The sequence below is a fragment of the Sabethes cyaneus genome, chromosome 3 (assembly GCF_943734655.1).
Source record: "Sabethes cyaneus chromosome 3, idSabCyanKW18_F2, whole genome shotgun sequence".
NCBI lineage: Eukaryota > Metazoa > Arthropoda > Insecta > Diptera > Culicidae > Sabethes > Sabethes cyaneus.
Genome location: NC_071355.1, coordinates 91,613,107 through 91,638,789, shown reverse-complemented (window position 1 = coordinate 91,638,789; position 25,683 = coordinate 91,613,107). Strand labels below are relative to the sequence as shown.

General features: G+C 41.4%; 1 protein-coding gene across 1 annotated transcript in view; it reads right to left on the bottom strand.

Moving 5' to 3' along the window:
- Positions 1-25,683, bottom strand: part of LOC128739877 (homeobox protein 10) — a 122,435-nt gene that overhangs the window by 59,377 nt on the left and 37,375 nt on the right. The window contains exon 5 of the mRNA XM_053835379.1: positions 13,660-13,847. Within this exon, the coding sequence (XP_053691354.1) occupies positions 13,660-13,847 (188 nt within the window). The remainder of the gene's footprint in view (positions 1-13,659; positions 13,848-25,683) is intronic.

The window sequence follows — 25,683 nt, the reverse complement described above, 5'->3', positions numbered from 1 at the left end:
ACGCTGGCAACGGCTCTACGCTAGGTTATTTCCTAGATTTGGAAGGAGGAGAAACTGCCGGAGGAATGGATGGAAGGAGCGGTTTATCCCACCTGCAAAAAGGGTGATTGGCTCGACTACTGCAACTATAGCAGCATAACGCTGGTAAACGCCGCCTACAACGTACTCTTCCAGATCCTGTTACGCCGGCTATCGCCGATAGCGCAGGATTTCGTAAGGAATTACCAAACGGGCTTCATGGGGACTCCCGGAACTATGAACCAGATTTTTATCGTCTGACAAATCTTGCAGAAATGTCGGGAGAATAACGTGCCCACGCATCACATCTTTATTGCATCTGCATGCTGTTCAACATCGTTCTTGAGGGGGTGATCCGATGAGCGGGCATCGAAACGAGGGGCACGATTTTCGCCAATGGTAGTCAATTGCTAAGTTTTGCAGATGACTTTGATCTCATAGCCAGGAACTTTTCGACAGGGAAGGCAATCTACGCTAGACTGAAAGTGGAGTCTGGGAGGATTGGGCCTAAAATTAATGTGTCGAATACCAAATACGTGAAAGACAGAGGCTCAGAAGCACAAACCGTAACGGTTGACGGCGACGAACTAGAAGAGGCAGATAAGTTAGTGTATTTGGGCTAGCTGGTGACCTTGGCAAAACACTACGATCAAAAAACGTATGCCGCCGTACGAAACTAACGATATACAAAATCTTTATTAGACCAGTACTTCTTTGTGGACTTGAAACCATCACGCTGCTCACGGCAGACATACCCGCCTTTGCCGTTTTTGTGCGGAAAGTACTGCGAACAATATTTGGCGGAGTACAAACTGAAAGTGGAGAGTGACGAAGACATATGAATCACAAGCAACAGGCACTGCTTGGAAAGATTCCCATCGTACATCTGGCGAAAATCAGCAGGCTGCGGTGGGCCGGACACGTCGTAAGGATGCCGTAAGTGCAACGAAAATTGTTCTCTTAAACAACCCAACCGGTACCAGGAAATATGGGGTTCAGAGTGCAAAATGGCTCGACCAGATTCTGTACGGTCACTACAAAGCACCAATTTTTCTCAAACTGTCTTTCGTGCCCAACAGGTTTTGTATGTTCTTTTTTACGATAAGCCAATATTCATCAATTTAGCGGAGCTCTGACATGTTTGGAGGGCTGTTGTCCTTCGGGACTACCTGCACGTGATTGTCGGCATACAACTTTATAGCTTTTGTTCCGTATTGGTCCAATACGACCAAAAAAGCATGAAGGATCGTGTTGCTTCAGAGATCAGCTCTTGTGACTCGAACAGCATGTTGCTCACAATCGTGTGCAAGATTGGTTTCAGGAAAAGCAGTAGTCGTTTTCATGACACTGACACTGATTGACGGTCCCAGTTGCAATAAAAAGGTTACTTTTCACAACACAGGTACAGAAAGCCTGACAAACCAGATATATCAGTGACCTTTGCTAGTTTCATATGATTAAAAATGTCTGCCACGTTTTCTCCTTCGGTTACCGTATAAAACTCGTGGCCGGCAGGCTCTTCCAAGTCTGTCTTGACGTATGTTTCATACTCCATCACCACGCATTCGAACTTGATCGGCATCATCGCGTAAAACTAGGGATCGTGTTTTGGTCATCTTGCTGTGTTGGTCGTCGCGGTTTGGAGTCACTATCTTTTTCTAGGTCGACAGTCTGGCTCGTTTCTTATCTCGGTATACGGTTGAACGTGATACTTCTGGCTTGTTGAGGACAGGTTGAGTTTCCGCTTGACAGCGCTGGTCACTTCTCTCCGTTTCAGACTTCTAGGCTCTCAACAAACCTTCCCCGAACACTTTTATTACGTTGTTTACAGTTGATTTGGTCAATTGATTATTTTCGCTGATTCAACGTGAGGATAATTCAGATTTTAGCGATGCGCGAGGAAAATTTGAAAATATTGGTTCTCTTACTTAGACGCCATTTTGATAACTTAAAAGCAAATATGAAATTTAAAATAGAAGCATTATTTTGCACGCACACACTTACAAAATGAGAGATGTTCAGGTTTTTTAAATTCACGATTAAAAGAAATAAATACGTTCAAGTCAAGTAATACCCTTTGATATTTATTAGTCCTCAAATTGCGAGAACATAAATCCCTACGTAAATTTCGCGGAAAGCTTTTCTTCGATTGCAGCATAATTTTTTTTACATTTTCATAAAGAAAGTTCTTTTATGCTTGGTTCAATAGTTACGAATTTTTCATTTTCAGTTAGAGTTTTCTGGAAAATTTGATGATCTCGAATCTTTTAAATATTGTTTTTATTCATAAGTCCATAAACTGTTAAATTATGCCTATAAACAATATATACTTCGACCCAATCTGTATGATAATTTCGAAATCATTGATTCATCGGATTCTGGGAAATGAGTCTTCAATACCATTTTCGAGCTAGCGCGTTTAATACCTCATTAACAGACAGAAGAAATAATTGCTTTCTTCCTGCTACTTACAGACAAATCAGGACGAGATCAATGAAATTTGCATTTCAATTGCACCCAAACACAATCCAACGAAATTATTCGGCCTAATAAGTTTGCAATAAAAATTGTAACCAATTTGTCACGCCTATTTACCGACCGTACAAACAGAGCGTGTAGCGTGTTACCCCCAATTCCACCGAAAATCCAGATCGCAAATCCTGTTCCCGCAGTTGGCCGCAGAAATATGTACGCGTCTCCTTACGTGTATAGCCGCACTAATGGGATTTTGATGGAATCTATTAAAAGCGCTTTCTCAACAACACGGTAATCGCCTGACAACAGTGAAACGAATCGCGATTATAAATCGGTAGGAGAATTAACTGCGATCACTGCGTTTCCTTCCTCCTTTCGGGTGTCGAATCGTTCGGCAGCGGAGGAAGGTTAGAAATTCTGGGGTTACACCACAGCTTGTGACTAACAAAGTGAGGAATGTCGCTTTTTATCAGGGGTTGAATGTGGCTTTGAGATGAATGCTTACGCGTTCGTCTCGTTTGACGCACACAAGTTGGTCACTAGCGACAGCGATATTAGAACCGAATTTAGCAAATTTGTTTCTGTCATATGTTTGAAAACTGTGAGACTATACAGAATGGGGTGTCGCATAAGATTTACGGTGACACAATGTAAGAGGATTGAGGTTAAGTGCACCGGCCGCATCGAGGTTGGCATCTTTCACATCCTATGTTGAAGCCGCGCAGATCCTGCAAGAGTCGGTCTCATCACGTGATATAATTAGCATTGCGATGATTTGTACACCACGGCTATTATGTCACTAATTTCAGACAAACTTCACTGTGTGTCCATCGTTAGCATAACAATTCAAGTTTGATGATGGATTGCAGGCCAAATAAAATGTAGAAAGTATGAAGCTGATGAAGCTGATTTTATATTCTCCCTGCTAAATGTGTTATATAATACGTAAATGTAAAAGATACAAAAAATTTCATTCAGTACTATTGTAGAAAATAATTAGTTTTACAAGGGTCCTATACATAACTTTTTCCAATTTTGCTTGAGATGGTGCGGTTGAATGAAGTGCCAAAGTGATCGAGCCATCCCTGGAAGCCCGTACTGAGGCCTTTGTAAGAAGCAGTAGCAGCCAGACTAAAAATAAATTGTTCTTTTCTTCTATTTGATTGGCTATCTTAAAAACTTACTATATTTTCACCAACAACCATCTAACGAAAGTAGTGTAATACAAAGGAAATTACATCCTTTAAAAAAATATAAAACAGGATGGAGTAGAACGTTTATTCACCAATTTATAACCAAATCCCCCAGCGCATAAAACGTACTCACAATTAAAATGTAAATAAAACTTTATTTCCATATGCTAAGACAGTCATATAGATATGCATTGCTTATTCGCAGATCGAGATAGTACCAGCATTTTGAATCTTAATTAACTCCATGAAACAACAACAAAAAACCATACCGGAAGCGAAGCAACACTCGTAGCTGGCGTTAATCCTGCAAACAGTTTCTGAACACATAGTTCCGATTCGCTGGCAATTTAATTAGTTCAGTATATACTGTCTCAATGGTTTCCACGATGCAGAAAAAACAGCGTTATAATATTTCTACCACCATGTTGGAGAGCAAATATCTGCACTGTAAGCTGTGGCTTCATTCCGCACATCGTGTTCGATATTATTTAGAAGCTTCGCTGCACTATTTACAATGAACCAAAGATAATCATCGCATTCGAGAATTTTGTGGTGAATACTGCTTCTGCCCATTTGCTTCCTCTCACCCAGGCGGTCCACAGTAGCATCCTTACAAAAGCTATCATAAAAATGAATGTTGCATATAGAAAAGCATGGAACACAATCATCTTCGGAACATAACGTATTCAAAAGTTGAACTGCTTTCCCGCTGAACGAATAGTAAAACTGTAGCGCAATCTCTGAATTTATTTTCTATGGTGGTTTTCCCAACCAACACGGACACAAACACTACGACTAAAGTCGGAACGGGAGAAAAATTCTCTTGAACGACTGAAAGAGAGCACACCAACATTCTCTTCAACAGTTTAACGCTTGATAGATTGCACTCACCCATACTAGCAGCGGATATTTCCACCAGCGTACGCTAGTGTTAGTAGATAATGGAAAACTCAGAATGGGTTTCCCCCTTCATCACTCGGTAGGGTTACACATGTAGCTGAATTAAGAGGGTATTTAGAGTAAATGATATGTTTAAGCGTTTCCTTCCGTGTGCCATCCGCCGATGGTGCCACTGGAGGGTGGAAAATATGAATGGGACAAAGCGACCCTAGTAGATGAACGGAACCGTTTCCTTTATCTGGTTAAATCTTTTGTTATCCCCAATTACCTCTGGTGGTGTCGTCGACTTGCTGAGTGGGCCGGCAAACGGTACGCCACGGCCTGGCAGTGCGGGAGAAGGCGCGAAAAAGGGGGAATCGCTGGTGTTAGTTAGCGTTCGCTGCGAGGATAATCATTTCAAAACAAATCCTTTTGCGAACAGCAGGAGGGATGGCTCCGTGAGGTTTGGCGTAACGACGAACGGATACGTTGGCGGATCGGTCGGTCGGTCGGTCGGCGGGAAGCGATGCTTATCATAAGAGCAAATTGAGATCATTACATTGTTTGCATGTTTTGATCTAGGACACGCGTTGGTACATGGTGGAATATAAAGTTGTTTACCAACAAAATTTAAGATGGATCTCTATGTTAGACATTGTGGAAGTATGAGGGAAAAACATTTACCAATTATACTTTTGGAGCAAGGTACTGGTAAATATGTTCAATGAGAAGAAAAGGTTTCATTCTAAGGCCATTACAAATATTTTATAAAGTTTTTGTCCTTCCGGTGTTTGGTCACTGAAGGGGGGGAAAGGATTTTTTCAATCGAGCAAAAAAAATGCGTTTTAGGCATTTTTACATAAAGTTTAAATGTGAAAACCAAATCAATTCTTTCTTTTCACATACACGTTATTATTTTTCATGCAAAGTCCTACAAAGAGGAAGACAAAAATAATAAAAAAAATTCTTCCGATTTTTGGAAATTCCATTGTTCGAATTTCCAATTCTGTTTCGTGTTAGAAGCGTTACCTCCACTCGTACACTCATTTTTCGAGTTTTTTAGGTTGCAGAGCCCACCAGCAATTGATTTTATAAAAAAAATTGACGTATATCATACAACTTATTTTTTTGCCCCCCGATTTTTCAAGCTAGTGTCCAAGGGGAGGGTGACAAAAACTTTAAAAATAATTTGCTATGGCCCAATTTACTGTTGAAAATTAGTATATTTTTAGACTCAGTCTGTGCTAACTGCGTAGTGATGAATATTATTTTCCACAAATATGCTTCCACCCCGGATACAGGCAACAGCTTGCGAAACATTCAAAACGGGATGATTTTCAATTCATCAGATAATTATCTTTACACTTGATATAAAATAAAGAAAACTATTTATTTTGAAATACGCGTACTTGTTGAAAAATTGACAAATATCATACCACGTCTCATTTTTATCATTTTTTGTGCATTTGCTAAGAAAACTAGATGAAGAATGAAGTGCAGAATACAGAAAAAGATACCTAGATCATATTACAATGGATCAAATTACCGGTCGCAGCGATTATGTCCATACAAGTTTCAAGATTTATTAGAATTTTTTTAGTAGAGCTCATTTATGCAATGGATCAAAACAAATAGAATGGGTGTGCGATTTCGAAATTAAGCGATTTAGTCTCTAGGAAAAGTGTTAAAATAAAATAGCTCGTCTAACAAGATATTGCGATATGCTGCCCACTTTTAAAAAGGCAATAAATAGTTGAAAAATTGTAAAAATTACTGAACAATAGATAAGTGTTTTCTTCAAGAACCCCGCCGGCACCATGGACCCAACGTGCTAGAAGACTCGACCTGGTTGAAGCCGACTTGCGTGTGTCAAGACGCGCAACGAATTGACGACGAGTAGCCCAGGACCGAGTACAATGGAGAGGAATTCTTGATACGGTAAGAGCCACCCCGGCTCTCTGCTGCTAAAAGTTTAAAAAAAGAAGTGTTTCGATTGCTTAAAAAGAATACAATATCACATTCATGCTATTAATTTGTATACTAGTTGAGCCCGAACCTTACGAATACGATACGGAATATACATATCAATGTCTGTTCAGAAAACTGCGGATACATTCGAACGTTCCTCACATTTAACCGATCTAATTTATTACCGACCATATGATATCGCGGCAAGCAATCGAGTTGAGCAAGCAAGTCGAGCAGTCTAGTCAAGCAGTTGGGTCGAGCAGTCAAATTGAGCAGTTAAATCGAGCAGTTGAATCAAGCTGTTCAGCCAAGCAGTCCAGTCGAGCAGTTGAACAGTTTATTCGAGCAGTTGAGTCGAGTAGTCCAGTCAGAAAAGTTGAATCGAATAGTCTAGTCGAGCAGTTGAATCGAGCAGTTGAGTCGAGCAGTTGAATCATACAGTTTAGTCAAGCAGTCGAGCAGTCGGGTCAAGTGATTCAGCCGAGCAGTTAAGTTTCGACCCAGTGTGAACTGGGAGTGCTCCTTAAGGTGAAACGGTACTGAATCCAACATGGCCGGATATCCTATATCCTATATCCTCACAAGACGCCATTTTTCCGGCCATGTCGGAATTCAGCATCACCGTATCACCTTAAATACTTAAGATACAGCAATACTTAACGGGTGGTAACTAAAATGTTGGAATTTTTTTTCTCAAGCTGTCAAAAAAATACAAAGATACATGAAGAAGATCTGATTTACCGAAATTAAAGATACATTATCCATTGTTGAGGCTGATAAACGGCTTGGTAATGCGTACCATCGGTGCCTTGTGCACTGGGCATTAAATAGACCCCACAGTGGTTCACAGCCTCTTACCTAGTAACCCCTAACCCTACCTCATCGTGGTACCAGCCGGGATACGAGCAACCTCGGTGGAGATCGGGTAACCAACCCCGGTGGAAACCAAGGTCGTATGCTGACAGGGGAGGAAGGCTCCTTCGAGCTACGTTGGCCCTGAACCACTAAAAAAAACCAAAGCAATGGACTCCGTAAGTAATAATAATAACACTAATCGGAACAATCGTCAAAGACCCAGGCGACGAAAACGGACTAACGATTGGAAACTAGGAACATGGAACTGTCGGTCTCTAAATTTCCTCGGAAGTACCCACGTGCTTTCTAAAGAAGTGAAGAGCCGCAAGTTCGACATCGTAGCGCTGCAGGAGGTATGCTGGAAAGGAACGATGGTACGTACGTATAGAGATGGTCATACCATCTACCAGAACTGCGGCAATACACACGAGCTGGGTACAGCTTTTATAGTGATGGGCGAGATACAGAAACGGGTGATCGGGTGGTGGCCGATCAACCCCCGAATGTGCAGATTAAGAATCAAGGGCCGATTCTTCAATATAAGCATAATTAACGTGCACAGCCCTCACCTCGGGAGTACCAATGATGACAAAGACGAATTCTACGCGCAGTTGGAGCGTGAATACGACCGCTGCCCAAGACATGATGTCAAAATTATCATCGGGGACTGTAATGCTCAGGTTGGTCAGGAGGAGGAATTCAAACCGGTGATTGGACGGTTCAGCACCCACTCGCAAACGAACGAAAACACCCTAAGACTTGTCGACTTCGCCGCCTCCAAGAACATGGCCATACGTAGTACCTTCTTCCAGCATAACCTCTACTATCGGTACACGTGGAGATCACCCAACCAGACAGAATCACAAATCGACCACGTTCTGATAGATGGTCGGCACTTTCCAGACATTATCGACGTCAGAACCTATCCGGGCGCTAACATTGATTCGGATCACTACCTAGTGATGGTAAGGATACGTCAAAAACTATCTGTTGTGAACAACATACGATACTGCCGCCCGCCACGGTATAATCTAGCGCGACTGAAGCAACCGGAGGTCGCCGAAAACTACGCGTTATCTCTCGAAACCGCGCTGCCGGAGGAGGGTTAGCTGGATGAAGCCCCTCTTGAGGACTGTTGGAATGCCATGAAAACAGCCATTAACAGCGTAGCAGAGAACGTCCTAGGCCGTGTGGCACCGAATCGACGTAACGAATGGTTTGACGAGGAATGCCAGCAGATATTGGCTGAGAAGAACGCAGCGCGAGTATAAATACTGCGTAGAGCCACCCGTCAGAATGTGGAGCGATACAAACAGAAGCGGAGGCAGCAAACCCGACTCTTCAAGGAGAAGAAGCGCCACCAAGAGAAGAAGGAGTGCGAAGAACTCGAACAGCTGTACCGCTTTCACGACACACGGAAGTTCTATCAGAGACTCAACGCATCTCGCAAAGGCTTCGTGCCGCGCGCCGAAATGTGCAGAGATAAAGATGGAGGTATCTTGACTGACGACCGTGCGGTGATCGAAAGGTGGAAGTAGCACTACGATGAACACCTGAATGGCGTGCTGGCGGAAGAGCATGATAGCGGAGGAAGTGACCACATTGGTGCAGCAAGCGACGAAGTTGTGCCACCCCCATCGATAAGGGAAGTTAAAGAAGCCATCCAGCGGCTGAAGAACAACAGCGCAGCAGCGGGCAAAGGATGCCAGTGGAGCGGAACTTATTAAAATGGGCCCGGACAAGTTGGCCGGCTATCTGCATCAACTGATTGTCAAGATTTGGGATACGGAACGACTACCGGAGGAGTGGAAAGACGGGGTTATCTGCCATATCGACAAGAAAGGTGATAAACTGGATTGTGAGAACTACCGAGCCATCACTATCCTGAATGCCGCCTACAAAGTGCTGTCCCAAGTCCTCTTCCATCGACTATCGCCAATAGCCAATAGATTTGTGGTCCAGGCCGGTTTCATGGAGGGTCGATCTACAACGGACCAAATCTTCACCCTGCCGCAGATCCTCCAGAAGTGCCGCGAATTCCGAGTCCCCACGCACCACCTGTTCATCGATTTCAAAGCCGCATATGATAGCGTAAACCGACAAGAGCTTAGGCCAGTTAAGTAAGTAAGTAAGTATCCATTGTTGAAAAAAGTAGTGTACATTCGGCTGTTCGGTGAAACTTTCGTTTGACATCGAAACCCGAGCGTTGTACGGCCGTCATGTCAAATTTGCGAATGCAGCTCTTGATTCTACCAAACAACTCTTTGCAATTCGTAGCTCTCTGGCTTTTTTTTTGTACACCAAGGAACTCAAAATCTCGAAGAAATCTTCGATTGGGCGCACTGAGACAGATTTTTCGGGTCGTGATTTTTGGGTAAAAATGGGATTAAATGGGTATTCAGGAACGATTGTGTCTTTTTTGCGTAATGCGATGATGCTCTATCCATCTAAAACACATATTGTCCATCTGCATGATGTTTTTGTAGAAACGGGATCAAAATTTTCTTCAAACATTCGTCTGGTGCATCTTGATTGATAGCCAAACCAGAGGGCTAGTTGTTGACGCAACAAGAAAGAGAACGATGTCCTTTTGCGTCCATAATTTTGGCTGGTCTTCCACTACCTTGCTTGCGAATAGTTGTTGGGCATCTTAGGATATTATAAACAGTCGAAACATATTTACTTGTTAAATGTTGTACCGTATACTTTTTGCCGAGATTTTTGTTGCAGTTCGTAGAATGTACAACGCGCTCCCGAAATACTTCTTGTTTCGACGCCATTTTTAGGAAAACTGGGCAAGCATAAACAAAACAAAAAATATTAACAAAAATAGTAGAGAGAGAGAGCTAACACATACATACTCTCATTTCTCTCTGAGGTCGTTTGTTGTTGAGCATAAGGGCCGCGAAAAAAATCCAAAATTTTAGTTGCCATCCGTTAGTTCAGCAATTCTGTGGTTAATAATTAACTCTATAAATGCCTCAAACAAAACATTTTCGAATTTTGCTTGGTTGAGGTGCTACGGTTAAATAAGCAAAATAGGTAAACTGAGTGCAGGACAACCCTACTACGAAAACATGACGTCCTGTCAGGGGCCTGTTTTTAATTACCCATAAGCCTCTTAAAACGTCCTGTCAGAGACCTGGTTTTAGCTACAGACAAGCCTCTTATATAAATAGACTATATTAGCTGTACGTGGGCCAAAGTCGTAAAAACAGTTTTCTTATTCAAGATTTTACAAATTTTTCAAATAAATGTACACCCAACGAAGAGTAGTTATAAGGTTGGATGATTGTGCTGAAGTTGCTTTGCACAAATATCACGCAGGGTGTTGTGAGCTGGAAACGAAATTATTTTTGGAAAGTGAGCAGGTGTCTGGTACGGGGAATATTTAATTGGATGAGGTGGAAAATTTTGATGTAGACCAAATATATAACGGGATGATGGCAAGTGGGGTTCGCTCCCACAATCTTTCGGTTGGTACCCGACTGTTTTACTAACAAAACTAGCATCACCCGCTATATTAGGTAGTCTAATGCCTACTTTTGTTCTATTCTTCCAATTCTATCACTCCCCGTGTACGCGTCCAATGAATATTATTTGTATGACTATACCGCCGAACAGAGACTTTTATCTACTCGGTCAGTGTGATAGATGCAAAGCAATCCGTAGCCGACGTTCTCACGACAAATCTTGGTTTAAATCCACCAGCTGGTGTTTTTTCTTTCTTGCTTACTTGTATATTCCGCGGTCAAAATACGCGGAAAAAAATCTTGTTCTATGGATAGAAGGCTTGGCATGCTCTTTCCGCTTAAATTTTGCTCTTTTGATTTTTGCACCTCATTTAAGCAGAATTTAAAAAAGTGCTATATGGGGTCGAAGAAAGTAAAGTTTTATCTTTAGTATTTTAGCCGCTGTCTGGATGCAGTGCCGTTGGTAGCCAAAAGAGCGCTCTTTGCGACGGTGGTCAGCCCACCACCACAATCTCCCAACTTTTACCAGGTTTTCGACGCATTGATTTGTAACCCAATCTTCCTAGTCTCTGTTTTAGTCTGGCGTAGATTGTCTCCGCCGTCCCAAAGTTTCTAGTAATGATATACAGGTCGTCTGTAAAAGCTAGGAGTAGGTTACTTCTGCTGAAAATTGGTCCTCTCGTTTCGACCCCTGCTCGTCGTTTCAATAGTTATTACATACAGGACAGTCCATGCTCTAGCCGCAACCCTTTGCGCGATTCGAAGGGACTTGAAAGTACCCCTGAAAACACGCACGTAACACAACACTCGCTCCAGGCTAACTTTGATCAGCCGCGTTGGTTTGTCCGGAAAACCGTTCTCGTGCATTATCTGCCCTAGCTGTTCGCGCTCGACTGTATCGTATGCTTCCCTGAAATCCATGAAAATATAATGCGTGGGCACGCTGTACTCCCGATATTTCTGAAGGATTTATCGGGGAGTTGCCGAAGACCAACAGCACCGTAAGTAAAAACCAGAGCTCTACAAACATGGCAGAAAGCTGCTGGCAATGGTGCTAGATTGGGTACTTACCAACATCTGCTAGGAGGAGGCCGGTGGAGTAGATGGAAAAAGTTTGTTTATATAAAATAATATATTCTCTCGGATGTTGTTACACAGGCTACCACAGATAGCCTAAGGAATTGTAGGAAACTTCCAATAAGGCTTCATGGGACTCGATCCAGCACGGACCAAATTTTCGCCATCCGATAGATTCTACAAAAATGTCGGAAATAGACTTCAAAGCAACATACGATACTGCCGATCGAGACCAACTATGGCAGATAGTGCATGAAAACGCATTTCCGGACAATATGATGCGATTAATTTAAAAAAAACTAACCGGATTATTTTAAGTTCTATGCACAACTGTGTTTTAACAGGGAATTCCAGTAGCTTTAGAAATCGTTTCTCAAATGAGTTGTAATTATTAATGATAAAGTTTCATGAAGGTGATAATAAAAACTGGACAACTCAGTGATTCTTTAATATAACCATATAACATTAATTTCGTTTTTGAATTGCTTTAAAAAGTATTTTTAAATCATCGAACTATTAATTTTAGCTTTGCAACACGAAGGCTTCCCCAAGATATAAACTTTTTAAACGGTATATTTTCTCGAATATCAGTTTTGAATGATCTTCAATCAATTTGTCACTATTCCAAATGCCAGATTGATAGTAGAAAATGATAATTTATATTGAAAGTATAGCAATAAAACTTATGGAAACACACTGGAAGAACCGAAACTTCTGTCAAAAACCTGGAGTGAAATTTACACAACAATTCAAACAGATCTTTTGTTAGCTGCATTTTCACCCCACTCCCAACACATGCCACAATCCCGTCGCAGAATAACCTGTCAATCAAACCAGCAAAACTAGCATCCCAGAAATATCCTCACCCAATTACCCAATTTGTAAACCGACATATCACTAAATTCCCTGGCTTTACATTGCATCAATTTCCTCACCGAATCATCCATAGTACGAGGCACAATACCACCCCTTTGAGCAGAAAAAAAACTAACATAAAAAATGCGGTTGAAAGTGGTAACAACAGGAAACGTCAGACAGGGGTGCCGAAGAAATCGTTTAATTCAATTGACCACCGTGTCCGTTCGGGTTGCCATGGGCCAACCGACGCAATCTATCGATACTTACAGAAACAGCAAACGATAGCGAGGCTAAAGCGGACAGGAAAGAACGCCGTTGTCTACAGCGATCAAAATCTCATCCATTATATTGCCCCTTCGGGCGACCCTGTCGACAGCCCAAGCCCCCGCCGTTTGTAAAATGCCGCATTTACACACATACGGCGAGCAAGCAATGCGGTTTGATCCTAGCATGTTAGCGGAACAAGACGGGGGTGTGACAAAAGTGCAAACGTTGAAAAGGCTTTCGAACACCTCGTTTTTCATTTCCGAGTGGTGCGACGGTCGAATGTAACAGATTTGTCCTTTCCCTTCCAATACAGACAGAACGTACCTTCTGGTAGAATTTGACCTTTCCAATTAAATGCAATGTGCTCAGAAAATCCTTCGAACAATTCTCTGCACGGGAAAAGCTTCGAGATGCCTTTCGCGGTAACACCCACTTTATCCCGTATTTATGAATAAGTCGTCATATGTTTTTAGACCGAAAGGACCCATCAGAAAAATCTGTTACATTGGGATTTTAGCAGGTTTTTCTTTTGTTTCGGTGGTCATTGGACGCCAAGTTTATGATTTTTATGAGGTAATATATGTCCGCTGCCTTACCTTAACTTGAGACTCGGTCATCCCCAGCGCGTAAGCCAGTTTCGCCCGTTCCGGTCCGGCCAGATACTTGGTTTGCTCGAACGTTTTCTCCAGCGCAAAGATTTGCTGCCCACTGAAGGTCGGCCTGGTGTGTTTCTTTTTGCCATCCTTGTCTTGGTTGTGATGTGATTGTGATAGACTAGCTGACACTGTAAAGAGCGAAAGGAGAGGGAAAAAAGAGATCAGCTACTGTGGCGCAACATAACATTTTCGGTGGTGGGGTGCCCAACGCGGCTCATCATAACTGTCCCACCAAGATAGAATGTTATGTGATTTTAACAAGCCCTCACGACAACAGATAATTACAAGTCATCATCTGTCGGGTCCCGATGGGGATTTCGCACAACAAGAGCTCCTGTGCCCGGCTACCGTTTGACCAGAGTACAGTAAGAAGGAAATACCTTCACACCCGGTAGGTAGGTAGGAGCAGATAGACAAATCGTAACATTTCTTGTTGTAACAATGTCATTATTATTTCTCATTTGCCTTTGTGCAGGCTTCCGCTTATTCGTACATCACACCAGCTACGCCTCTAGCAGGCCGTTTCCTCGTAAAACCGGATGACATTTGAGTACGTGTTTCGCATTAAAACGAACCACCTCCGGTAGTAAAGCAATATCCAGCGCCTGTCCAATAAACGTTTCGAAAAGCGCAGCTGTGAATGGAGTATGAACCATAAACGCTGAAGGTAGTCTTAGGTAGCTACAAAGTTGATATGATGCAGTACAGAAACCTGTAAAAAACTATCACTCGATATGATGGCGCATGCAGGTCGAAAATAATATTAAATATAACATTTTTCTGATACAGAGAAACTTCACCATCACTGCACTAAAGCTCAGATGAAAAAAGAAACCAGTAAAGATGTGTCAGTACCGGAGACTGAAAGTTAAATAAGACACGGTCCAGAACATACATCAAAATATGTGAATAACAACTGTTTAACAATCTTTTTGAGACAGTTTTTTAAATACTAGTGATGTATTATATATCTAAGCCTCCTAGTTGCTCTCGAGGCACGACACTGGTCTAACAAACCAGTCGTCGTATATTCGAATCTCGAGGGGGGCTCTGTAGTCGCAAGGTTACCGAGTCTGCTTTGACAAGCGAATGGTCATGGGTTCGAATCTTAGTAGGATCAGGCCATTCGATGGCAAAGTGACTTTAGCATGGGTTTATTCCCAGGCCCCCCACCACCCTTCCTTCGTGCTGAATTCTATGTTATCCCGATATGGCCTATTGACAGTGCAAAAATGAGACCCTTATAGTTCAATGCACTGGTTAGCTGTTCCAGGGATGGCTATAATTGGGGACAGCACTGTCATGTGGAACGAGGTGGGTAAAGTAGAGAAAAAAGCATTGAGGGAAGGGTACTCAAATTACACACAAGCACGCATAAAATTCAATAAGCATATCGCTCACTCAATAGCGACTATAGCCAAAATAAATGCAGTGCGGGTTATACAGCAAACACCCGGGCGATATCACAATAGATCAAACCATACTGGTCGCAGTGATGAGTCCATACAGGAAAAAAAAAATATTCGAATCTCGGCTGGGAGCGACGCGACTGTTTGAATTGATGGGATCGTAGCGCTGGTCACGCTATTGTCCTGTACACTAACAGTTGACTGCGAAGTCTGTCAAACAAAAAAGCGGAAGATCAAATGCCGTCGGAATGCAGCGTCAGAACTTTGCTCTGATGTTTTATTTCGATCAATTTTTGGAAGAATGATATAGCACTGCTAAATTAGCAGGCAGGCTCACATGTTAAAAATAACAGGAAGGTCTATAAAAGCAGAACCAATATAACGGCCATACAACAAATATGTTAAAAGTTTGATGCGACTGTTTTGTGTCTAACACTTCCTTGCAAATTAAAAAGCAAGCTACACAAAGAAGTTTTCTTACTGTAATTTTCACTAAAAGGATTTCAACCCCGCCTTGGTTTCATCATTAGCAATACATTATGATAAAAAAATTACCAAAACTTTATATTTTTGTTGATCATATACAATAAATTATGATGATTTAATGAAAAGAATTTTTTTTAAATATATTTATATCAAAGCGTTTTAAGTTTCAAAATCCTTTGTTCCAACTGCCTAAGGCAGTACCATTCATAAAATCGACTATGATCTAAAAAGAAATTTTCAGAAGAGAACCGTAGCTTATTCCACAAATATAACCATAGCTAACCTAATGTCATACAGTAATAACAATAATAAACGGCAGTGTGAGATTGTACATCCCTTTAGGCTATAAATAAACATATAATGACAAGAAACGCGCAGAAAATATTTGCACAATAGCATACAATGCAAAGGGAACGATTCTAGTTTGCCTTAAGCGAACCCGAAGCAGACAGAGAAAGAATAGAAATGTTAACTCGTTGGTAATTGGAAATAACTTTATTTAATGAAACCATATGTGCTACATATTGTTTGTGCCCAAGTTGTTCGGAAGACATGGCTGGAAAATGCAACGCTTAAATAAATTGAACCACTATGCCACAGACTGCCCAGCAAATTGAATCTATGTCTTACCGGACAAACTATATGAAATAAGTGGAAACAACTAGCGAAGCCAGTCATAATCATATCTTTTGGTCCCAAACTCGTGAAACATATTCAGTACCAAGTACCGGCTCTTTTCATTGATTTCGGATCCTATCGAAGCGCTGACATTGACTCGAACCATTACCAAATGATGGTTAAGATGCGCCCAAAACTCTCCGTTGTGAACAACATTCGGTACCGACGCCTAGGTTAAATCTCGCGCGGTTGAACCAGCCTGACGTCGTCGTGAACATCTCGCATTCACTCGAAGCTGCGATGCCGAAAGAGGACGACCTGGACGTAGCCCATCTCGAGGATGGTGCAGCGAATCTAAATCTTCCGGAAGAAAAAGCGCTGCTTGGAAGATGAGAAGTATGCTGATCGTTCTCAGGACACGCGAAAGTTATACCTGAAGCTAAACGGATCCCGCAAAGGCTTTGCACCGCGAGTCGGAATGTATCGGGAACGAGATATAAGAATGGCAGTATTTTGATGGACGGTCCTGAGGTGACCGAAAAAGATGGAAACAGCACTTCTATGGACACCTGAATGGTGCCCAGGCAAAGAATCATACCGGTGGAGAAAGCAACTTCGACGGTACGACAAACGGAGAACAAGCGACAACCCCAGCGAAGGTAAGGAGACCATCAAGCAGCTAAAGAACAATAAATAGCCTGGAAAAGATGGCATCCTCGCAGAGTTCATTGAAATGGGACCAGAAAAGCTGGCCATTTGTCTGTACCGTCTAGTTGTTAGAATTTGGGATACGAAACAGCTACCGAGGAAGTGGAAAGATAAGGTTATCTGCAAGGAGGCCGACAAGTTGGACGGTAAGAACTTTCGCGCGATCACTGCTCTCAATACCGCCTACAAAGTGCTGTCCAAAATCATTTTCCTTCGAGTATCACCAATTTCAGACAGACTTACGGGAAATTGTCAAACCGACCTCGTTGAAGGACGGTCAACAACGAATCAAAGATTTACACTGAGGCTTACTTGGTTGGCCTTATGTCTGCATAAAAGCCTACGTAGCATATCTCCTCCATTCGGTCCATGGAAACTTTCTGATTCGATGCGAAAACCAGTTGTCTGGCATTCTAGTGATATATCCTGCTCACCGTATTCGTCCAGCTTTAACCACTTTCTGAATACTGGGTTCGCCGTAGAGACGCGCAAGCTCGTGGCCAAAGATGGTTCTTAGCACCCGCCGTTCGAAAAACTCGGAGTGCTCGTAGGTCCTCTTCTAGCAATGTCTACGTTTCATGCCCGTAAAGGACAACTGGTCCAATTAGCGTTTTGTACAATGTGCACTTTGTATTGGGGCTCAGATTGTTCAACTGCAAGTGTTTATGGAGTCCGTAGTAGGTCCGACTGCTGCTGATAATACGCCTTTTAATCTCACGGCTGGTATTATTGTCCTCAGTTGCCAGTGAGCCAAGATATACGAACTTTTCAACTATCTCAAACACATGCCCGTCGATTCCCACTGCTGCCTAAGCGGACCTAGTCCCGTTAGTCAGCACATACTTCGTTTTAGACGCATTTATCTTCAACCCAATCTTCTACGGTTCGCGTTTTAGTCTGGTGTACGGATCTTCCACCGCCTCAAATGTTCTGCTGACAGCCATGATAAGTCTAGTAAGCTATCATAGCTCTTGTTGGATCTTACAAAAAGTCGTAGATATACAATTTCCAAACACCATTTGTTCGTTAACTTCAAAACAGCATATGATACCATCGACCGAAAAGAGCTGTGAAAAATCAAGAACGGCTTTCCTAGGAAACCGATCAAACTGATTCAATCTACGGTGGATGGTACACAGTGTTGTGTTCGGATTTCGGGTAGATTGTCAAATTCATTCGAATTACGCAAAGAGCTTCGTCAAGGTTATGGTCACTCATGCCTGCTGTTCATCATAGCACTACAATATGTTTGAACCAAACCGATATCTACACACGGGAATGATTTTTAACAAATCTAGTCAATTCGTCTGCTTTGCCGATGGCATGGATATTATCGACAGAACATCTGTGACTGTAACCGAACTGCACAGAACACCAGAGTAAAGCCGCGAAGCAGAAAAGTTTGGGTTAATGGCGGATAAATACGTTTAAAACAAAGTACACGCTTGCCGGCAGAACTAAGACCGACCGACGTCGCTTGGGCAACAGTATTACGGTCGATGGCGATGAGTTTGAGGTAGTTGACGATTCCTTCTATCTCGGCGGATAACGGCGGACAATGACACTAGCCGCGAGATTCGGAAGCGTATTAACAGCGGAGGTCGGGCTTATTATCGGCTTCACAAGCAATTGTGATCGGACAGACTAAGCACCCGTACAAAGTGTACCCTGTACAGAACATGTACACGAAACGTGGACAATGCTCGAGGAGGACCTGCGAATGCCCGGAGCTTTCGAAAGACGAGTGCTAACAACGATATTCAGCGGCGTACAGGAGAACGGTGTACGAAAATGGAGGATGAAGGCTGCCACAGACGGAAATGATTCCGGAGTTGCCTTCGGAGGACACGGATATTTACCACCTGGTTTAAAAGAGAGCTGCAATCAACATCTCCGTTTAGTAGTCCGAAAACAAGAAGTCTGCAATAATTTTCTTCTCGTAGCTAACGAATGCAAGTCGATCAGTTTGCAGCGTTCCTCATAGGCTGGTAGATTTAGAGGATCGTTCTAGGTACTTTATAGGAAACCTAGAATAAAAGCCTAGCTAAAAGCCTTAGCTGTTATCGTAGAGATCATTGAACATTTACCATCAATTGTAACGCCCAAATCCTTAATAGCCTGTACTCGACGTATATGATTTTGCCCGATAATCGTTTCGCAGGTAGTCACATAGACGTCTAAAAGATATGACGCAACACTTCGTGACGTTAACTTACATGCCATCGTGAGAGAGAGAGTTAATATCGCCTTGGAGAGCGCACCCGTTAAGTGCGGTCTTAATTTCCGGAATATCTTTAGGGCGAGCATAAGTTTAGAACAGCTGAAACGGCGGCACAACTAGTTAACAAAAAGTACAAATATCAAGCGTCCTAGATGACTGCCTTGCGGCACACCGGATGACATTTCGAAACAAGCCGAATCAATACCATTGATGCTGACCAAAGCAGATCGTTCGGTAAGGCATGATTGGATCCACTATTTCACCCAGGTTGGTGGCCCCATACACGTTAATTTTTCTACTGCCAATGCGTGTGGAACTTTGTCGACTGCTTTGCTGAAGTCGAAGTATATCACATCAACCTGTCGTTGGAAAAATACCAAAATCTTGTGAACGATTGAAGATGATTGACCTGGGTGTAGCAAGGGATGTAGCAAATTGTTTAATGAATGATGATGGTAGACTGTTTGGACCAGAACCTTTTGAGAAATCGACGGTTGAAAGTGCTTGCTTCACATCCTCGATGGACACAATCAAGTGCGGTAAATACATGTTTAAATGCGTTATGCTGGTCAGCCAATCCCGATGTTCATCCGGCGTATGAGAAGGATGAATATTCGAGAACACGCTTTTAAAGAACTTAGCAAAAAGTTCAGCAGCAGCTACCTCGGAGTCCGATGCGCAAGCATCTTTCAAGAAACCATCGTGTGGAATACCGCCATTTTGTATAAGCTTCTTCACAAAAGTCCAAAAAAGTGGATGGATCCCGTTTTGCGTTCGCCTCATTGCGCAATACGTACTCGTGAAATACTGTGTTCATCCGGCTGGAGTAGAGCCCTTCCATGTCGCAAAGTAGCCGCTTGTTTTCCTCTGATAGTAGCTTAATAAAGCGTTTCCAGGCGTTTTCCAGGTATTCTGCTTCTAAGATTTCGCAATTCAGAGAACCACTAAAGTTGGCTGAATTGCACTCACGGCAGTCTTTGTCTAAGAGGGATACAGTTGTGGATGACATCGAAGATCTTATCATAAAACCGGAGAACAGCGTGGTCAACAATCCGCGTAAACTGTTGCTCTGTCTAAGGATTGAAGGCGTGTATGAACTGATCATTATGATGAGCGTCAAGTTTTAAAATTCCACTGGGCGATTGGAAGAGTTCAATTTGGTCAGTCAGTGTCAGTGTCTGTTGTAACCCACATGCTAGAGTGGATTGAGTCTGGACAATTTGGAGTCTAACAACATATGGGAATTGACTTAATTGATTACAGCATAGAATAACTCGTTATACTGAACGTGTAGAAATATCATGTTTTCGGCAAACTTGTTCAGTACATCCAGTCATTTCGGGTGGGGACAGTAGCTTACATTTTTCTTATTGCGTGGCGCTAGTATACACATAATATTTTAGTACTTGAGAAGTAGTAGTATTTTGTGATGCTTACTATGTAGAGAGATAAATTCTTTGAGACAGTTGTTAAACTAGCAGAGCCTTCCGATATGGAGTGAAATGAAAAATAGTTCCAGCTAATCTTTCTATGCGGCGCTAGGATATGTGTACTTACTATACCTGTTATATACGTCAATCTTCTTCAAAGAGTTATGTCTGTTCGTCTGTGACGTCTGTGTGGTAAGGACACCTAGAGCTATTTGGAAGGCATCGGTTACTTGAATAATCCGCATGACGAAAACATCTCCCTATATAGTTACAAAATGGTCATAAGGATACTAGCCACGTAGTGAAAAAATCTTGAACTAATTTTTATATCAGCTGAAAGATTGCACTCCATCAATTCGAAGACATCAGCTTCTTAAATTACTGATCAGCATCACGAGATTCAGTATATATTACAAATTCATAAGCAAATGGAGCCAATTTGTTTCTTTTTTTTTATACAAATTTACAATACGCTCCCAGAAGGCTGATATCCAATAGCCGGAACACAAATAGCCGAATGACAAATAGCCGAAATCAAAATGGCCGAATTTTAACAATTGTCACAGAAGGCCGAAATTATATTTGGTCGAATCGCGAAAGGCCGAATCCCAATTTGGCTGAGTCTCGAAAGGCTAAACATGAAAAGACGAATTTTCTCTGAATATCTAAATAACTATTCAATAAAAACAAAAACATGAATCCGAAAGCAAATTAACATTAACATTACAATAACAAATAATTTTAATTTTTGTTGCTCATTTTTTGAGCATTTACACATTTTGAATACATTTTTTCGTATATTTCCCCCTGAAAATAAGAAACGTTCCCCTGAAGAACCTTTAAAATCGTATCAATAGCAAATGTTTCCTAGATGATTCAGGGTGAAACAGCCGCAGGGCACGAGTGTTTACCGGTGACCTGCCGTCGAAAGCGCTGGCCTCTGAAACCACTTCTATTTAGGTGCACGCATTTTCCTAGGTTTACTTATTGTTAGAGATTATCCCTTAGTTAAGCCCAAACGAGCGGCAGCGAGTGAGGACAGCATATAACCGACATTTGTGCAGGTTGAAGACCGTTCGTGTTTTGACCATTTGTAAATCGGCCATTTGTGATTCGACCATTCGTAGGTATTCCTTCTCAGAGGTGTTGCTACACTGAGAAAACTTTTCGTATAGTTTCTATGTGTTTCACACATAGATTTTTTCCATGTGCCCGGTAAATGAACCTTATGTGCCAAACAGTTACCATTTATATGTTTTAAAAATTTACCTTTAAAATTTGCACATGCTATTCATATGCATATAATTTTCATGTGTACTTCGAGGCGGATTGTTTTTATATGTGGCACATAATAATCATAATGATTTTCATATGGAAATTTTCCATTAGTTATATGTGCAGATTATTTTGAGTGTACTTCGATACCATTTTACGTACTGATTAAATTTGCAAGCTGTTACAAATTAGACATAAAAATATAATGCAATCAAATAATTAAAGGCATAATTCAAGCATTTTAAAACAAAACATAACTAAATCCGCTGAAGTTCCGCTTCTAATCCGCTAAAACTTCCTCTTTCGCATCATTTTCATAACGTCACGAAACAATACTGGATGATTTGACAAATCTATAGTATTATGAAAAACAATTTCTAACAGATCCTGACCCTGCCCAGTTTGACAAGTGAATAGATCAATGTGTCGTAAAGTTAATGATTGAGTCACCAGAACACAATTTCTATTTAGTATCGCTCTATAGAAAAAAAAAACAAAGAATCTTTTCTAAGTTATTCCCGAAAATCTCATTCCTACATATATAGCCGCGTACTAAAATAAGTCGGCGTCTGAGTCTTCCAGTCTGCTGAGCGCTGAGATATGCTGTGAGGAAGAATCACATAAAATCAGTTGTGCAGTATAAAAGTTCGCTGCTTGAGATAAAATATCGACAATCAATCGATCGGGCGAAGTCAAACTACATCGATTGTTTTTTTTTCTGCAACTGAAATGTGAAATGTTACACAACATGTTCAAGAACATATTTTCGACTGCTTGGCAAAATTTGATAAACAATTCGAAAGTTGTAAATAATGGCGATTGCCTTTCCGAAATGGCATTCCAGTGGACGCTATCCGATATATGTATGCAAATAACGTGAATTGAGTCATGGCTCATCGGATGAGCATAATGTACGCACATTGTAGCTAATTCGAAATAGAACATTAATATCAAGAACTAATGAAAATCTAATTAATATATAAATTGTACTGAAATGAGCGCTATTCAAAGCGCTAGTCCGTGGTTAGATGGCGAGGAGGGGCAGGCGATAAGAGAGGATCCGTGACATCCCGTGATCGATAGCACGCGGAACATGACTCTAGACGGACAAACAACGGGTTATAATTAAAGCGTATAATTACGACAGGGTCATATGAATTTATGTGAGATAATGAGAGGACACACGCCGATTCCCAACGCGGTTGACTTGGACCGACGATGCCGTGGACATGTCCGTCGTATTTGCATTCGGTGGATAGGGCACGCATGTAACGGGATGCATGGATAGAACATAAAATATCAATGAAGCGGGTAATTATAGAATAAACATAACCTTTATTACAGTAAATACGATATAAATTGGCGCTAGTGCAGGCTTTCATGAGTAATGTTGCATTTAATTATTAGTAAACTAATACGTATTGTTCTACAGAAACTTTAAAGCATGTTGTAATTTCGTATTTCCAGATTCATGCCTTCGCTTTCGATTAAAATTTTTGTCCACACTATTACTAAACGTCATCAAATATCGGAGCATCCATTAAACTTATTATTCTCAGAACGAAAACACTTCACATATTCATGTCAAAAACTAGAGCAAATGTATTAACGGTCATAGCACCGAACAAAAGACCTGAGCAATAAAGTTTTTTTTTCGCTGCACGAAACTCAAGTACAACGGGTGAGTCATCCCGTTAATATATTCAGCGTCATCTGTCGATAATGACGCGTACACATCAGACGACGGGCTCCTATCGGGGGGTTCTCGTTTCAAATTTGCTTGAAGCGTATGATAACAGTAAACTGGAACCGTGTGCTGCGACGAAAGCGTAGACTATCATCATCATAACCGAGAGGCTAGACAATGTTCCTTCCGTTTTCGCGCGGTTCAGCATCACCGACGAAGCATATCAGCTGTGACTACCGAAAAAAAATCTAGACTAATGATCATTAAATGCTATAATTTCGCAGTATTTTCGTCATTTGGCGAGTTCTTTCGCAATGTGACGATGGACACCATCTTTCAAAGCTGCCAACTTTTGACATGAATAAACGACGGCTGGTTTTTCGTAAGATATTGAAAAAATGGCTAGAAGTTTGCTTTGATTTTTTGAATAATGTAGGGTTTAATTTCATACTTTTCTGCACTGTGTGTAACCAAAAATCATCGCATCTACGTAACATCAAAATCAATAGAAATTCGTAAGAAAAATAATCTGAAATGAAAAAATTCACTCGTCCGGAATGATTGAAAAGGGATTCCATCCGTAATAACGCCCAGCAGATACTGTTGAGTTTCGATGTTTACCATTCCGTTCACGCCTTTCATCGCTCCATAAATTCGCTAAACGCTCTAATTAATTATCACAGTCCGTTCAAAATACCATAAAACCTCCCATTAAACGAAGCTAAAATAACCATAAAAGAGTTATCACTTTCTCCAATATGGTGGGGCCACCAGCACAGTTCCGACTGCGCATACTTTCGAACTCGACATCTTAGCAGCTTGACCAATGCATTAGTCCCGTCAAAATGGCTCGTATATCGTGACCAATAGCACCGAAACTAAAAGAAGCACCATAGTAAAAGTCAGTCTATTAATCTCCAACTATTGGGCGAGAAAGAGTGAGTCGTAAAGCCGCACTATTGCCGTAGATGATATTTCTACTAACTGCCACTGAAATAAACACCCTTCAACAACAGATAGTCCTGGGCGAACAAACACCATTTTACCGAATTGCTTGTATATACACAGTAGCACTACTTGGAGCATCAATTTTACCTTTCCGATCATGGATCCTTACTTCTCAAGTTAGTATTTTTCCCTAGCGACAACCGAAGGCTGTAAAAATTAATTTTATTACCTTCAAGATGTGCGCTCTTTCCATTATGGCATATGTGAAAAGGGATATTTTCCGGAAATAAAAGATTTTTATTGCCTCCCGCGGCGTATTGCGACCCTTATCGCCTGCAAACGGTAAAATGCTAGGTCAATTGTTTGGTGTCTATAAGATTCAAGCAGGATGCGGCGATAGTGGCATGGAGCAACGAACTGCTACCTTCCATCCAAAACCGGTCGCAGGGAAATATTTATCGTTCTCATTATTTTAATTATTATTATCGTTTTAATTGTTATTTTTGTTCGCGATGATTTAGTGACCCAACGATGATGGAGCGACAAGAGGTAGGTAGGTACGTGCGTTTGAATGATCCTTCGGGGTCCATGCAGAACGAGAGAATGAAATTTAGGGTTCAACTTATTTGTAGGCCTTTCGAAAAGATGAAATTAGCATACAAATCGCTGGTTGAATTGGTGGAAATATGAATAATTAATCTAAATCTCTCGAAAGGCACGGAAAAGTGGTACGGGAATTCGGTGAATAAATACGGTGCTGGCTGGTGGCCTGATAAATCACTAAACAAAAAGAGCAAACGCATGTAGTGGAGGCACATAATTTTGTTCATAATCAGATACAGGAAAAAGCATGCGTTTAGTAGCTGATTGAGTGCAATATTTATTATAATATGTACATAAATTAATTGTTTTCTCTTAATATCAACTCACACTGTTATCACATATATTATGAATGGGACAATGCAACTATTTTTTTTTGCTGAGGTAGATGACGGCAATTGAGTCAAAATGCATATTAGATGCAAAATCGATAAAATATATTATGTCATATTTTTCAATATTTTGAGCTGCAATCAATAATCTACTGTATTAAAATAGATGCAATACGTTGAAATAACAGTGCGAATGTCTAAATTAACAATATCAGAGATACTTAATTAATTACTTAATTAATTGCTTTTT